The sequence below is a fragment of the Pezoporus flaviventris genome, unplaced genomic scaffold (assembly GCF_033815535.1).
Source record: "Pezoporus flaviventris isolate CSIRO_AGI_PZ_B2104156 unplaced genomic scaffold, CSIRO_AGI_Pfla_v1 ptg000035l, whole genome shotgun sequence".
Taxonomy (NCBI): Eukaryota; Metazoa; Chordata; class Aves; order Psittaciformes; family Psittacidae; genus Pezoporus; species Pezoporus flaviventris.
The window spans coordinates 10,184,850-10,201,346 of record NW_026892583.1 but is presented as its reverse complement, the minus strand read 5'-3'; the positions used below and the strand labels follow the sequence as shown (position 1 = coordinate 10,201,346).

At 39.9% G+C, this 16,497-nt stretch overlaps 1 protein-coding gene across 1 annotated transcript in view; it reads left to right on the top strand.

The window, feature by feature from the left end:
- Positions 1 to 16,497, top strand: part of SOS2 (SOS Ras/Rho guanine nucleotide exchange factor 2) — a 57,596-nt gene that overhangs the window by 25,599 nt on the left and 15,500 nt on the right. Inside the window, exons 7-12 of the mRNA XM_061462496.1 lie at positions 1,620 to 1,730; positions 3,258 to 3,356; positions 8,432 to 8,559; positions 8,938 to 9,593; positions 12,422 to 12,503; positions 13,199 to 13,321. Coding sequence (XP_061318480.1) covers positions 1,620 to 1,730; positions 3,258 to 3,356; positions 8,432 to 8,559; positions 8,938 to 9,593; positions 12,422 to 12,503; positions 13,199 to 13,321 — 1,199 coding nt within the window. The remainder of the gene's footprint in view (positions 1 to 1,619; positions 1,731 to 3,257; positions 3,357 to 8,431; positions 8,560 to 8,937; positions 9,594 to 12,421; positions 12,504 to 13,198; positions 13,322 to 16,497) is intronic.

Genomic DNA, 16,497 nt, shown 5'->3' with positions numbered 1-16,497 from the left:
CTCTTCAGCTGCTGAAGTGCCAAACCTTCTCCCCTTCCTTTCATCCCCCTCCCAGATACAATCTAATGCGAACGGACAGTGGTGATTAGAGCTTGATGAGGAGATGATTACAATTTGCATGTGAAAAGAGAGTGCTTTCCGTGCCTCTCCTCCCCACAAAGAGTTTAATTGCAGCTGCCCCATGAGTAAGGTGGAAAATCCCCTGGACCCTCTGCAAATGGAAGACTTGAGACGTTACTGAATATTCAGATGAGCCTCTGTGGCGTTTGGTACTCCCAAATTTTGTAGCCTGTATTCTGACGAGCACTTTGCCATTAAGGTGAAAAGAGGTATGTGCTTATTCTGGGCATCGTGCCATCAGCACTGAATAACCCGGTGATTCATGAGTGATTCAACCCAGTGAATCTGCAGAGTCGGGAGCAGCCTGACAGGCTTTGGAGCCGGTGATCTATGAGCAGTCATAAATTATTCCTGCAGAGATTCATGTAGTTAGGTTTTCATCCCATCCTGCTGTAGTTGGTACTACAGAGTCACAGTCAGATACTCCATCCAGTCGTAATTTTTGCAGCTGAAACCTGTGGTGTCGTCAGAGGACTTTCCTCTGAGGCTGCTTTGTCCCAGAGCAAGGTATTTTTCACAGCCTTCCAACATGGCCAGAAAAGTGTGTAGCAGTCCAGTGCTTGTGACTGACCATTCTTATGTGATATACCCTGAAACAGTGGTGGTACAACAATGCCTCCATGTGATAGGCTCCAGAGTTCGTCTTTATCATAGAATTAGATAATCCTAGAATGATTTGGGTTGGAAAGGACCTTCAGGTTCATCTAGTTCCAGCGCTCTGCCATGGGCAAGGACACCTTCCACTAGACCAGGTTGCTCCAAGCCCCATCCAACCTGGCCTTGAACACTGCCAGGAATGGGGCAGCCACAGCTTCTCTGCACAACCTGTGCCAGTGCCTCAGCACCCTCACAGGGAAGAACTTCTTCCTAATATCTAATGTAAACCTCCACCGTCAGTTTAAAGCCACTCCGCCTTGCTGTATCCCTACGCTTGTTGAAAGCCACTCTCCAGCTTTTTTGTCAGCCCTTTTAGGCACTGGAAGCTGCTATAAGGTCTTCCTGGGGGCTTCTTTTCTCCAGGCTGAACAACCCCAGCTCTCCCAGCCTGTTTTCATAGCAGATATGCTCCAGCCCTCCGAGCATCTTCATGGCCTCCTCTGGAATCACTCCAACAGGTCCATGTGTGTCTTATGTTGGGAGCCCTGCACTTCTTTCTGAAATGTCATTCTTCATTGTCAGAGGAGGTAAATTGTCAATCAGTGTGAAATGTGGGTGGGCTGAAAACAAGAACTTCCCATAGTTCCCACTGCTTCAGTAAGACAACATTTGTGTTAGTGATAAGTATGGTGAGATTGAGGAATGCTGAGAAAATATTTTGCATGTCTCAGATTTAGAAATTAAAGAGGCTTGTGGTTTACTCAGAAGTTGTTTTGCAAAGTCGGTCTTCTCTTGAAAAGTTCTGCTTATGTATCAGCTTATTAAAGGAATTAATTGTACCAGCTGGGACAGAAATATCTTGCATCCTTCATATGTGTGTATAATTCTCTGGTTTTCTTTAGGAGCAAGCCTTTGATCCATATGAAACCTTGTCCCAGGATATTCTTTCTCCACAATTTCATGAGCATTTTAATAACTTAATGGCAAAACCTGCTGTTGCTCTCCACTTTCAGGTGAGTGCAAATGAGAAATGCTGAATTGCTTTAGGTCTCATATGTCAAAGGTTTAAAATTGTCAGTAATTTTTTACTTCTTACTGAGGACCATATCCTTTAGATTCTGACCTATCTTGTTATAAGATATTTGAAATCTTGCTTCTTTGTGTAAGAATTGGATATAGTTCTGAGCCATCCGTACGTCTTTTGCAGTTTTTCTTGTCTTCACATCAGACTCTTTTACTTGAGAATAGAGGGTGACTTCTCATACCTACCACTTGTATTTCTGATTTGTCTTTTAATGCCAAACGTAGGCACCCAGCCACAATCTTTTTATTTTCTTCCATACATATCCCATGCCTCCCTGTTCAGCATTTAGGCTGGGACTGGCAGCTTTTGTTGAATCACTTATTTAATAGAACTATCCAGCAAGATCAGATGTGATTTGTTAATGTATATTTTTGGGGGGTTATTGCTTTCTTCTGTCAATGTGGCACATGTGTTAAAGGCCACTGTTCAGAGGACTGAGCTTGTGTTCAGAAATGCACTGTGAGAATCTGCTGAGCAAGTGTTCGGTCAATGGTGCTCCCAGCTAAATCAGTTATAGTAGCGCTTAGTTTGTAGAGTTCACTGGGGCCCATGTCTCTGCAAGCTGAGATTCCTCAGAGCCATTCCTTCAGGGTGAGTGTTTCCTTCTCAGTGATGAGTGCTTAGTAAGCCTGATCATCTCACTCAAATACTGCTTGGTGAATTAAGACAGACCCTTTACCTACCTCCCTAGCAAATTTAAAGCCCCAAGCCCTATTCCACATTAAATTGGTAATCAAGTAATTTGACAGTGAATCTGGCCTCCTCTTTGACTCTCCTCACCATAGAAAGGTTTGGGCTTTCCTAGGGATGTTCTTCACATTCCTCCAAGCTGTGGCATGAAGACAGAGGTCCAAGCTCTGGGCCATGGAAATGTATGAGCTGTCTCTGGCCATTGCAGGGAGACACAGCCAGAAGTTTTAAACAGGGGTGTCCTGGGTTCAGCACAGATTGTGGTATGTGAAATAAAGGATGCTTATAAAATGACTTCTGGGTAACTTAGTCCTCTAGCTTCTTGTATTTTCTGTTTCTGGGAAAAATATGGACCATCCAACTGGTTACCATTTTAAGGAGACAGATTGTACCAGTACTTGTGGAAGTTAGTGGTGTTTTCAGAGCTATGGGTTCACTGGTGCGTATGCATCAAGATCAAAACGTATTGGCGGAAAAGGCTGCTTGCAGTGCCTGGAAGATGATATTTGGTGTTTACAGGTTCTGTTTGCTTAATATTAGAACATTTATGTGTCTCTGAATCTTATAATGAGTTTCATTAGACAAAAACCTTTTTGCAAACTTACATTGTTCTTGCTTGCTAATAGATGTAAGCATAGTGTAATGTAGAATGGAGGGGGCACTCTGGATGTGTCTAGCACAACCATCTTGCTCGGAGCAGTGCTAACTTGTCTAGTCCTGTTTTGAGTATTTCAGTTTAATAATCATGTTTATTTTCCCTTTTCAGTCTACTGCTGAAGGGTTTAAAGAAGCCGTACGATATGTCCTCCCACGACTCATGCTTATCCCCGTCTATCATTGTTTGCACTACTTTGAGTTATTACAGGTAAATAAGGCAACACTCTTGTTTCCTGCTAAAAACATTTCTTAATGTGGAGAATCTGAGTTTTTAAGTAGGTGATTAGATTTTATTTACTGTTTCTGAATATTGAGAGATACGAAAACATTCATTTGACACTGGTTAGTATAGGTCTGAAAAGTAACATTGTATTGAAAAATGTTCAAAAGCATGTGTTGTTCCAATATGAACATTTTAAATAACTGTCTTTTATTAAATAAGCCTTTACTGAACTTGAGTTGTAATATAATTTATATTTCCTTGAGTTCTGTATTTTTTGGCCGTTCAGGGGAAAGCCACGCATAATTCAGGTCAGTATTCTCAGGCTCAAGTCACACTCCAGTTGCAGCTCAGCTGATCTTATTTTGGGAGCTGGGGAGGCACTTCCTTTCAGCAGAATCAGAATTATCCATTCTTAATGTTTCACCCATTTGTCCTGAGTCCTAAATGGAAGAGATACAGCAGAAAATATAATTTTTATAGCATACCACACTTTTCTCCATATTGCATAGGAATTCAAATGAGCACTATTATTTTCTTACTTTCTACAAAATGGCACGGATGAAATGTCAGGCTTTATGGAACTCTGATTCAGATGATAAAAAGTTATTCCTGTAGGACATATTTCAGGGGTCTAACCCATACAAGTTGTTTAGGTTGGCATCTAGTCCACATTCATGAGCAGTTTTGCCTAGTGAGGCATTACTTTAGAACAGCCTCTGTTGGTTTGAGCACATATCACTTGCACATACTTTATTGTTATGTGCACTAGCAAGGTAGTTCACATCAGTAGATATTTCCCTTGGGTATAACAACTAAAAGCCAAAAAGTAACTGAGCGTGTATCTTTTTGTTTACAAGCAAATGTTTTTGCTGTGAGTTATGACAAGAGAGGCCAGTGGTCAGCAGAAATTTAACATCTGAGATCTATAATAATCATTCTTGAATAAAAAAAAGTAATGTTGCTGTAGAAAATGCAGGATCTTTTAAAAAGCTCAAATATCTTAAGTATTTTTCAAGTAGCTGAGGATACTGTAAAAAAGGTTTGTCCCTTTGTGTTGGGAAAGTTTGTAAAGCTTATAAGAGTAAGTGAATTATTAACTAACTAGGATATACTTAAATAGATGAAATATCCTGTGGCTATAAGCTGGCATTTTGAAATGGAAACAGAGATTACACTTTTAAGTTGTCTGTGTAAAAAGTGATTGTAGCAGTGTTGTACCAGTGTGCTGTGTGGTCTTCCTTTGCATTTCAAATGATTTACTTGTATAAAGGAAACAAAGGAAACTTTGCAACATAGATGTTTCGTATAATAAAACAGAAAATTTTCTTGAATCTCAAGGCAAAAAATAGCAATTAAGACCAGATGCATAGTTAACATCTGGCACATAGTCCTTTTTTCATTTTCTTTCCACTTTCAGTCTTGTTTTCATTATGTCTGCTGTGATTTTTTTCTGTATCTTGGTATAGTTAAGTAAAAATAAGGATGTTTAGTTTTGATCCATGAACGACACATCTCCAATGTATGGTTTACCAGAATTTTTAGAAAGGTTTGAATCCAAGTGGGCTCAATAGATCTTAAATTTTTAAGCATTTCTATTAATAGTTTAGAAAATACTTAACAAAGCTTAAACACCCCCCCAAAACACAACAAACCAGCCCAAAACAACCGAAATTCTCCACCTGAAAAGAGGTTGTAGTGAGGTGGGGGTTGGTCTCTTTTTCCCAAGTAACAAGTGACAGGACAAGAGGAAACAGCTTCAAGCTGCTTCAGGGGAGGTTTAGATTAGATATTAGGAACATTTCTTCTCCCAGAGGGTTGTCAAGCACTGGAACAGGCTGCCCAGGGAAGTGGTGGTGGTGGAGTCACCATCCCTGGGGGTAGTGTGGTGCTTAGGGACATGGTTTAGTGGCGGGCTTGGCAGTGCTCGTTAACATTTGGACTTGATGATCTTACAGGTCTTTTCTAACCTAAACAATTTAGTGATGCTAATGGTCAGTGAATTTTTCTCTAGATTACTAAACTGTCTCTATTAAGAACAGCAGCTATACATTGCCATAGATACAGTGTTTGCCTTCATAAAGCTTAAGTTTCTGTAAGGACATCTTCCAAAAGAAAATAAACTGTTCAAAGAACTGAAGCTCATACCTCTCATCATAATATTGATAGGCTCAGGTTACATATGCATGTTCTTAAATATTCTCATATCTTTGAAGAGTAAAGTCTGGCAGATAGTGCAAAACCGTTTTGTTATTTGTTTGTTTTTAACTTGGAAAATACATCAGCATGCTGCATGAAAGACTATTAAGCAATGCCTTTTTTAACTGGGGAATTCAGTGGTGAAAATGATTAAATTTGACCTTTATCCACAGTATACAAGATTTCTTAATAGAATTAGAATTGCAACTGCAGAGGCTGAGACTTGGCTGTCTCGAATCCTTCTAACTTTGTAAGCATGAGCAGAGCAGAAATCTTAAATACCAGTCTGTAGGGGAAAATGGTAATTACGGAGTGTTTTGTTATGATCACTTTAGGTGCAGGTTTAAAAATTGAATTTTATGTTGTAGTTTGAAAACAAATTTACAGCAGTGATTTTTTTAACAAGCAGGGTATTTTTAAGGATAAAGTATTTATTCAACAATATACAATAAACTGATGGTACTGCTTCTCTGTTACCATTGTGTTTGTCTCCAGGAACCTTGGTTGCAAAAGACTTAGCAAAAACGGAAGCAACAGAATATTCAATATTTTCATGAGTTCAGTAGGGAGAGAAGCCAAGATTGAGACTCTTACTTTTAAAGAAAGTTACACAAAACCCCTAGTGAATGGGGAGGTAAATAAAATAATGAATGATTTACAGAAGTACAGGCCTCGATGTTTGCTCTTTTGCAAAATACCAAAACTAAAATGAATGAAACTAAAGTATAAAAAAAAACGTTTGTAGAGCTTTTCTTGCTGGTGCAAAAACCTGATTTTAGAGCCTCCGATGCAGGATCTGCATCAGAATTTCCTTTTTGCCCAAGCAAGAGGCATAAGGGCTGGATGTGTATCCTTCTTTCTCATGTGACTTGCAGGCCCAAGAATTAGGGATATTGCATGTAACTCACTGTGTTGTTATCAAGCAGCCCAAAACATGAAATTCAGCCTTTTGATCTTTTCTGCTGTTACCTGATCATTGACTGACAGAGAAATCCTGGTCAGTATTCTACAGGATCACCATGGCATAGTTTAAGTGAACAGTGGCTTTTATTACTATTTTCTGATAATTTTCTCTACAGTAAATTGAATGGTTAATATTCTCAATTTATCATCACTGGTATTTCAAATACATAAGCAAGACCCACTTTTCCCTCTTCTGAAGATTTACATATCATCTCTTGACTAGCAAGCATGGTACACTTTTGCATCTGCTGTTTAATTGGAAAAATGCTTATTAAGGACTGACATTTGGAAAACCAGATGTTACTTCAGTGATTACAGAGAATGAGATACACTTCAGGTGATCTGCCTGATCTTCAGGAATCTGTGCATCACATTGTAGAAATGGATTAAATTACTTACAAATAAATGTGTGTGGTTGGTTGGTTTTTTTTTCCTTTTTAATACAATAAAAGAGCAAAACATGCCATTTGATACCTCTTAACTGCCAAACACAGCTCCATTTGGAAAGGGGATGCAAGAAATTATTCTCAGCATATGTGTGGAGAAAGTATTTTACCAGACTTGGTAGCTTTCCCCGTATTTAGGATTTTGCACTTGTCATCTTTTCACACCATTTTTATGTCCTTTGCATTTCTGTGGAGGAAAGGTAAGGAGAAGAAGGGTTTCCACAGAGGTAAACGCCTTATTTTTCCCTTCCCTGTACTGTTCCTCAGCTCTTAAACTTCCCAAAAAATTTTGTCCATGAAACTTTCATATCTCTAATGTGCAAGATGGAGGTTGTTTGGGCATGTGAAAAATAAAACTTTTAATAATATAAATTACGTTAAGAGAGTGGACCAATGTGGTCAAATCCTGTTCTCTTAATTACTTCTAGAGGAAGCCACATATCCTTGCTGAGGGAACATAGTGGGGAAAGGAAAAGAAGGCTTCTGCCATGCTGAGTGATTGTAAGTAAGATTTCTCTTAAAAGTATGTAGGCAAAGCAGACTTTAGCCAAAACTGCGTGGCATATTGTCTAGATTTTGCCCAATGATCTATTTACTTAAATTTTCTTTATTCTCAAGATCTTACAAATCTTTTAAAAGGGACTAAAAAGAAAAATCTTCTTTATTTATATTGGTAGTACTTTAGGAGTGATCACCTTAAGGAACCAGAAAGAGGAATTCCCTGAATAGCCTTTGCTCAAAACATACTGCTACAAAGCGTATAAAAAGTTTGTTGCATTTCCTCATTCAGGAGGTTTCTGCCTAGTGGTGGGGACCGATCTAGTCTTTATAAAAAGGAAGTAATGTAGATTCTCACTGTCTTTATATTTTGTTATTAGTCACAAATCTTTAATTTCAGAGGGTTTTTTTACTATGTTAGTTTGCACCATGCAAAATTGACATTTCTTCTTGAAACAGATGAGAATTTAGAAGGGTAAGAAGCAAAGAGAGAATCTTGGTCATTCCATGTTTTAAAATTTGCTCTGAAATGTTGAGATTGGCTCATTGAAGAAATACAACACATAGTTACATAAAGCAGCATTTAATTCTCATCTGTTTCAAGTTTCTAAACTATTTAATAAAATCAGTCGTAAAAACTGGAGATGGTTGAAAAGATAACAAGAAAAATAGTATCTGACAGTTTGTGTTGGCTCTCAGTAAAAGGGGAAAAAGTTATCCTTCTAAACTCCCACCTGCTCTTTCCTACTGAGTATCTACTGACTTTTTCTATCTGACAAGTGTTTTTTACTACATGTATAGCTAGTTTTGAATGTCCTTTTTGTAATAATTTTTTATTGCCTTGAAGTCACTGACTTCATTGAGTACTGTAGATAACACTGTGTAGGAATGTTTGTCAGTCTTCCAGCCTTCTACAAATTAGACAGATCTGAAAGAAAAATGTTTATTCTCTCACAGCAATTGCAGGAATGCAGTGAAGATGAAGAGGATCGAGAGTGCTTAAAGCAGGCCATTACTGCTCTTCTGAATCTGCAGTGCAGCATGGAGCGCATTTACAGCAAACACTCCCCAAGACGTCGGCCTGGGTAACAGTCCACAAAACTACTCTGGTTTCCCAGGGGTGGCAGAGAAGGAGATAAATGATGTGGAAGGAATTACAATTTTTTTTCTTGTTAGATAATGTGTGTGTTATTTCCTTTTCGAGGCATGTCTTTATGCCAATATTCATTGTAAATGGAGTAGCAGCCCAAAACCTTCATGGTCCACTTCTGTGAATAACATCAGAGTCTTACCCCTTCCCTAGCCAAAGCAGTGCATGTGACCTATTTGGAACAGTAAGCTTGGTTAAGGCATATTTATTACAAAGACATAATGACATAATTAGTTTACTTGAGATTTTCGTTTCTTGGGATGGCAAATGTGAAATGTGCCCTTCATGACCTTCTTTTTTAAATTCGTTCAAGGGAGCCAGTCTGTCGCTTCTATCACCGACAAATAAGAAGCAAGCACTTGGCAATCAAGAAAATGAATGAAATCCAGAAAAATATTGATGGCTGGGAAGGCAAAGATATTGGGCAGTGCTGTAACGAATTCATAATGGAAGGCAGCTTGACGAAAATAGGAGCCAAACATGAACGCCACATCTTTCTCTTTGATGGTTTAATGATAAGCTGTAAAACTAATCACGGTCAGTCGCGGCTTCCTGGTTACAGCAATGCCGAGTATAGACTGAAAGAAAAAATTGTCATGAGGAAAATACAGATTATTGACAAAGATGACACATCTGAATATAAACATGCTTTTGAACTGGTGTCTAAAGATGAAAACAGTATACTGTTTGCTGCCAAGTCTGCTGAAGAGAAGAATAACTGGATGGCTGCTTTGATTTCCCTCCAGTATCGCAGTACTCTTGATAGGATGCTTGATTCGGTGTTACTGCAAGAAGAAAATGAACAGCCGCTGAGGTTGCCCAGCCCAAACGTGTATCGTTTTGTAGTGGAGGACTCTGAAGATAACATTGTTTTTGAGGACAACTTGCAAAGCAGGAATGGCATTCCTATCATCAAAGGAGGAACGGTTGTGAAACTAATCGAAAGATTAACGTACCATATGTATGCAGGTATCCTGTTGTACATTTGTTATATATATGTTTTTAATGGTCATGCTTGTATGGGTGATGAAATTAATCCTTTTATCTCTTGTTAGCTTGGGGATTTTTTCCTCTGTATAGTTACACGTAAAGTAAGATTTGCAGAAAAAAACCTCAGTATCTGTTGTTAAATAAACCGGCTTTACTAGAAAAGGTGTAAGAAAATTTGGGGTATGCAAATCCTTCCCCTCCCCTTTCCTCTGTACCCCTCAAAAAAAGTACAGGTGGTCTAATAGGAGCCACTAGTATGTTTCCTGAGACTACCATGGCTAAAGCAGAAGTGCTGTTACAGGCTGTGTGACTTTGGAGGAAGAAAAAGGTTGAAGGTTATATTTATCAGACTTCAACTTGCTGCTTTGTGAAGTCCCTTGGTAGAAAAGGATGCAAATCACAATTAGCATTTTTCAGACTTCCCTGTGAAATGCTATCTTAAAACCACAAAAATGAAACCTTGAAGTAGTTATGTGAAGTGCTAACGTTGATGAAAATATTGGATCTTAGGTTTGAGGTGAAAAGCACGCACTGAAAGGGAACACAGTGAAGCTGACGGATGCTGGTGGAAGTGGTGTGCAAGTTTTGTAAAACTACTCAAATAGTAAAAAAATAATTTCTTTGTGTTTTTTACAAAACTCCCTGGTATATAAGTGATTCTTTTTGTAAAACTGAAGGATAGATAGTGTGGAGCTGTATATTATATTAAAAAAATCATAATAAAATAGCATTTCCCACCTTGAAGCTCTGTGTTGATGCACCTAGTTGGTATGCAAGTAATCTGCAGTTGTGATGTCTGAGGGTCCCAAGTAATCTGTTTCTAAAATGTGAGGGGTTTTGGTGGCTTGAAAACTTCCTTTTTTTGTTGGAAGCACTGTTCCTGAATGAACTGATGTATTCAAATACTAGTTTGATAGCGTAACTTCAGTTTTTATAGTGCAAGTACTTGCCATTTTGCCCTTTGGAATCTTCAATGAAAGCATTGCCTCTTGGGTTTCTGTGTGCCTTTTCCAGTGTTTGGAGCCAAGACTAACAAAATCCTCTCCCTCAGCCTCCACAAGGGCATTTTGATGACTAAGACCATGTGGAGGGAGTCTGAGCAGATCTTGGTGGTGCTTTTTGTTTGTTGTAGGTTTGTGTTAGTTTGAGACATGTCTGAAGCAGGCTTTGCTCCAGAACACAAGATCTGCATTTGCAGAATGATCTCTATCATGTCAAAGAAGTCCCCATTTGATACCAGGATACCATGGGAGGTAGCAGATTCAGAGTTAAACTCTTGAATTTAAATTACGAGCCACTGTTAGCAGCACATTGCTTGTATTTTCTGTTTTATTGAGTGTCATTTACAGAAATAAATTAATTACAAAAACAATATAAAGGAACCTACACAGGTTGGAGAGCAGAGTAGCAGCCCCCATTTTCAGAGAACTGCAGGTCTTGTCTGCAGAGCAGATTCTACCTACCTGTTCAGTGATAAGAGGAAGATTCACTTTTAATGTGTCTGAAGTACTGAAGAGTGAATGTGGATGTGACATCGAAGCAGAACAGGCCAGTGCAGGAGTAAAGTGCAAACTCGGCAGCATTATCACTGAATGAGCACAAGTACTTTTATCTTGCAAGCATGTTCTGTATATGGAGCCCTTAAAGATGTTGAGCAGAGCTCTCCAGGGAATTTAAGCCTTCGTGAAAGCAGTGTATGTCTTAATCTTTTGTGAGCTTATTGGAAGAAATTGGCTGCCCACGTTTAAGACTGCTGGTGTAAGCTACCTGCACCAAATGCTAACAGATTCAAGGCTATTTAGAGAACAGCAAGAAAAATGAAACTCGCAACAACCCAAAATCCACACTTCTGAGTAAGCATATGCACATGCACTTGTCTAGGCCTAGTTATCCTCTGGTTCAGCATTCATGTGCTCCCAGGCAGCTCTGGAAGCTGCTGCATATGACACAATAGCAGAACACAGTAGCAGTGTCTTGCTGCTGTTACCCTTCTGAGGGGGTCTGCTGCAGGGATGTCAGGATTAGGACTAGATGTTGACCCAGCATAGCTCAATATAAAGTGAGTTGCTTATTTACGGTCAAAGAAACTCACAAGAGAGTGGAATCAAAAGAGATTAAGGGAACAATATTTTCCCTTTACTATTTCTAATATAGCAGAGTGGACCAAATAAAACACATGGTAGCATGTGGGATAGGCATGTCTCATGCAAACACACCTAAAGCAGCAGTGAGAACAGCAGGAGGGAGGTGTGGTGGCTCGTGGAGATGCAGTGTCTTGAACTGCTGCAGGTATTTGCTTTGTAAGGCCTCTGCTGCTTGTCATATTTTTGTTACTGTGGAGGGTAGTTGTGTGCTTCAGTGTGTGGCTGGGGCGGGTGTGCAGTCCCTGCTGCTGGAGATTTTTTAAGAACAGGTAAGACACATGTCTTGTCAGGGTTCTATTGGTATTTTTTATGTCAGGAGAGTAGGCAGCCTGCCATGTTTTCTTTGTCTTTCTAAACCCATGGAATAGCTGCATATTCAGAGAATGGAAGTCATTCCATGTGCCTGGATTGAGACACAGTTTTTGAGAGGACATGGTATGTGCAGCTGAACACTTTTACAGGGGAAATGCATCAAAGAATTAACTAAAAATTTCACCAGCAGTATGATTTCAGGGTGGGATTTTTTGAGTTTACAGTGCTTAACTTACAGCCTTAGTGTATTTTCTACACTTTAAACTTCTTCTGAGAGTGTGTGTGTATTTTATTCCTGATAATTTGCAATCTGATTTAAAAAAAAACAGTAATTTTCTCATATCTTTACAGATCCTAATTTTGTACGTACTTTCCTTACCACCTACCGCTCCTTTTGCAAGCCCCAGGAGCTACTGAGTTTACTGATTGAAAGGTAAGTAGCAATCATCCTTTCTGAAGATACCGAAAGGGTTTGTGTATTTACCTGCTCCTTTTCTTCTCAGGCTCTCAGTGCCATGTGACACGTGTTTTAGTGAAGTTTGTAAACCAGCAACTTTTAAACTAGGATACAGCAGCACAAGTTTTTAATGGAAGCCTTTTCTTCCCAGTTTGCTAAATGGGTTACCTGAATGAAGTATTAGCTAGAGTGCTTGGGGTGCCTCAGCTGTGGGGTGGTAATGTTTTGAACTGCTTAACTTGATTGTGAGAGTGTATTCAAGTATGCTTAAGTCCTGATGCAAATAAGAACAAAAATGGCCTAAGCAGTTTCTTTGAAAGGCACAGACTCAATGTAAACAACATTTTAATACACTGTGATAAAGCTGCTCTTAAGCTTTCTTCTAATCTTCACTTAATCAAACTAGCAGGTAGTTAAAAACCTTATATCCTCGTCTAGACATCTTGTGATGACGAGGGAACTAGTGAATTATCAGGGTGAGAGCTGGGTGTGTTAGCAGTACATAGCTAGGGGAGGAGGGAATTCCAGGCAATCTGGGTATCAGATGAGTTGCTTGCGTTTCATCACGCTATTTTATTTTTTTTTTTAAATGCAGTTGCTCTTCATGTCCTATATAAAGGGTTTGTGTTTTACCTTAATTGCCATCAGTTTTTTGGTGCTTTTATTTGTAGGTTTGAAATTCCAGAGCCCGAGCCTACTGAAGCAGACAGGCTGGCTATCGAGAAGGGGGAGCAGCCCATCAGCGCAGACCTTAAACGGTTTCGCAAGGAATATGTCCAGCCAGTACAACTCAGGTTTATTTGCTTTTAAATTTTTTCTGTTAAAACCAGATTTTAGTTCACTGATTATACGGTGATCCTGGAGACAGTAATCTCTTTTGGAGACTGCTGTGCTGTCAAGTAGGGACTTATCACTGTCTGCAACCAGACTAATATCCCAAATCATGTACTGATTAGTCATACTGACTTCTGTTGTTGTTGTAAGTATACTTTGGTTCTCTGCTGCTCACAGCTGTGGTTACCACCCCCAAGAACGCTGTATGGCTGCGATGTAAAGCAGGTGTGGGTGAGAGATATATAACTGAAAGTGTTTCTGACTGCATTTTGAATGTTCCTTGTTAACAGGTCCTATGAAGATAGTTTCTCTTTTTCCATTTTTTTCAGTCCTGCTGATATTTTACTCCCTTTCCCAGCCCAGTTTGATAAATTTGTACACACGGACACTCTTGTCTGTACCGCACAGTACAATGGGCTGCAGTGAATCTTCAAGGTCTTGCTGACCAATTGAGAGAGAGAGAGAGAACAATTAAGAGTTGCTTGCATGAATGAGGCTAATTGTTTCCCTAACAGGGGATCAGGTCAGGAAGAGACACAGATCATGACCAGTATTTCTTAGAACAGCTTACATTCATTCAACAGTTTTTATTAGTAACATGAAGATGTTACTACTAATGGCAGATAACTGCGCACAGTACCCACAGTTATTCCATTACCACACAAAATCTTTCGTAGTTACCTGTTTGGAGCAACAGCAGCTTACTCAATGTGAAGGATTGTACTGACATGTCAGTACCTTCAAGGCAGGTGTTCAGTCACTTAGACATGGACCTCAGTTGGAGTATTGTGTACAGTTCTGGTGTCCTCAACATAAAAAGGACATGGAACTGTTGGAACAAGTCCAGAGGAGAGCCACAAGGATGATCAGGGGACTGAAGCACCTCCTAGGCTGAGAAAGTTGGGGCTGTTCAGCCTGGAGAAGAGAAGGCTGCGTGGAGACCTCATAGCAGCCTTCCAGTATCTGAAGGGGGCCTATAAGGATGCTGGAGAGGGACTCTTCATTAGGGACTGTAGTGACAGGACAAGGGGTAACGGGTTAAATCTTAAACAGGGGAAGTTTAGATTAGGAAGAAGTTCTCTGCTGTAAGGGTGGTGAGGCACTGCAATGTGTTGCCCAGGGAAGTTGCGAATGCTCCATCCCTGGCAGTGTTCAAGACCAGGTTGGACATGGTTTAGTGTGAGGTGTCCCTGCCCATGGCAGGGGGGTTGGATCTAGATGATCTTAAGGTCCTTTCCAACCCTAACTATTATATGATTCTGTCCCATTTTCATCAGGTACCTGTGCACATATATATATACACACACACATATATATGTATATTTTTAAAAATATACAAGTATTACTAACTACTAATACTGTAGATTTTGTTGATATATAGCAGCCGTCACCACATTCTTGGATGTGGTCCAAGTTATACAACCTCAGTGTAACCTTGATACTTGTGTGTGCTCATGGCTTTGTACAGATTTATCAGGCCCTTAGTGTTCTCAGTTTATCAGCAGCTCCTGTGAGTTCAGTAGGACCACTGGTCTCCACAGTTATCAGTCTGGGAGAGCTTTACACGCTGCCTCTCAGCGTGTACTTTTCCTGGTTTCAGCTTGCTGTTTTCCAGTATCTGTTTCTGTATCCATCCACGTAAGTGCCTATAGAGCCCCTTCATAGAAACTTAACATGGAATGGGCTTTTGTGGCATAACTGGCTCAAGAGTTGTTGTATTGCTTTTGTTGCTATATTTTACAGCCTCATCTACTAATTAGGCTTGAAGTTGCTTGGGAGTCTCCTCACAGTGCCTCTCTGTGTGCTACAAATCTTTGTGCAGCACTGCTGGCTGCCATAGCTAAGTAGGACAAATGGTTACCAATGAACTGAAACCTGTAGAAAAGCTTGAGATGGCAATTAGCCATGTTTCTTGCTATTAATTTCCAAAAGCAGTTTAGCACTTTTGCCTTTGTATGTTATCTTTGAGCTGTTTGAAATCTGTGCCATGCTCCAAAGTTTCCAGGTTTCTTTGGGTTTGGTTCCTGGTTTGTACTCCTTATCATGACAGCTCCTCTTTGCTGTCTAATTCATGCTGTGGTTGGTGAGCTGAGTCCCCTAATGCCTGCTTGATGAGACCTGTGGTTTAAAGCTGGTATTTAACACACCCCCTTCTGTGGCTTACAGTTAATATTTGAATTTAGGAAATACTATGTGTTTCTGGTAGCTGGAAACTCTTAACTGTCTTACAGTTGAAAATAAGTGTGTTGAAAATAAGTGTCTGAAAAATAAGTGTCTGAATTTGATCTGGCAGGTTGATATGCCCAGCTTTTTGTAAATTCCAGTATTATTAATAGCATTGACCCCTCCTTCAGAGAGATCTGAGGTTTGGGAAGAAGGTGGAGAACATCAAGATACTCATCCCCTCCCTCCTTTCACTCCTAAGCACTTACTCCTCATCTTGTAGAAAATGCTGTAGACGTGCTCTGCAGTGCACAGGTATTGAAATGGTAATGTCTTTGACTGGATTAAATACATGTGAGTTCATGAGAAAGAGGAGGAGCTAAGCTGGAAATGCAGTCAGCAGAACTGGGCAATCTTTCTTGCTTTTGCAGTATTGCTACCATGGTATCGCAAAGGCAAAGACTGATTAGATAGGATTCTGCATTACTGTTACTGCAGACTTGGTTCAAAACGTCACACCTTTGACAGTTACAAGCTGCCGTTGATTTCCAGCCTAAATGATCTGTTTGGGTAGCTGTTCTCTTCATGGGATAAACCTTATTCTTTAAGTTATGTACTAGGAAGAGGAAAACTATTTAACTTCTCCATGTATCCACATAGAGCACCCTTCATTTGACAAAGCTAAACCAGAAGCTTCTCTACTGTTCTGACTCACAACAATTACAGATCAGTTTTCTGCCCTGCCCCGCTCAGATGTTCTTGTCCGTGATCTACAGGGCTGAGCCACCAAAAGTAATAGTCTGATACACAGTTATCCCTGGTTAACTTAATATCCTAAGCTGCAAAGACTAGAGGAGTTCAGCAGCACTTGACTTACAGCTGAGCCACTTCTGCAAAGGCAATGGGGCAGGAGTAACCACATGTCACTGTAACCATCTCCTCTGCTGAGTCTGAGGGCTCTCCATTAGTCCCA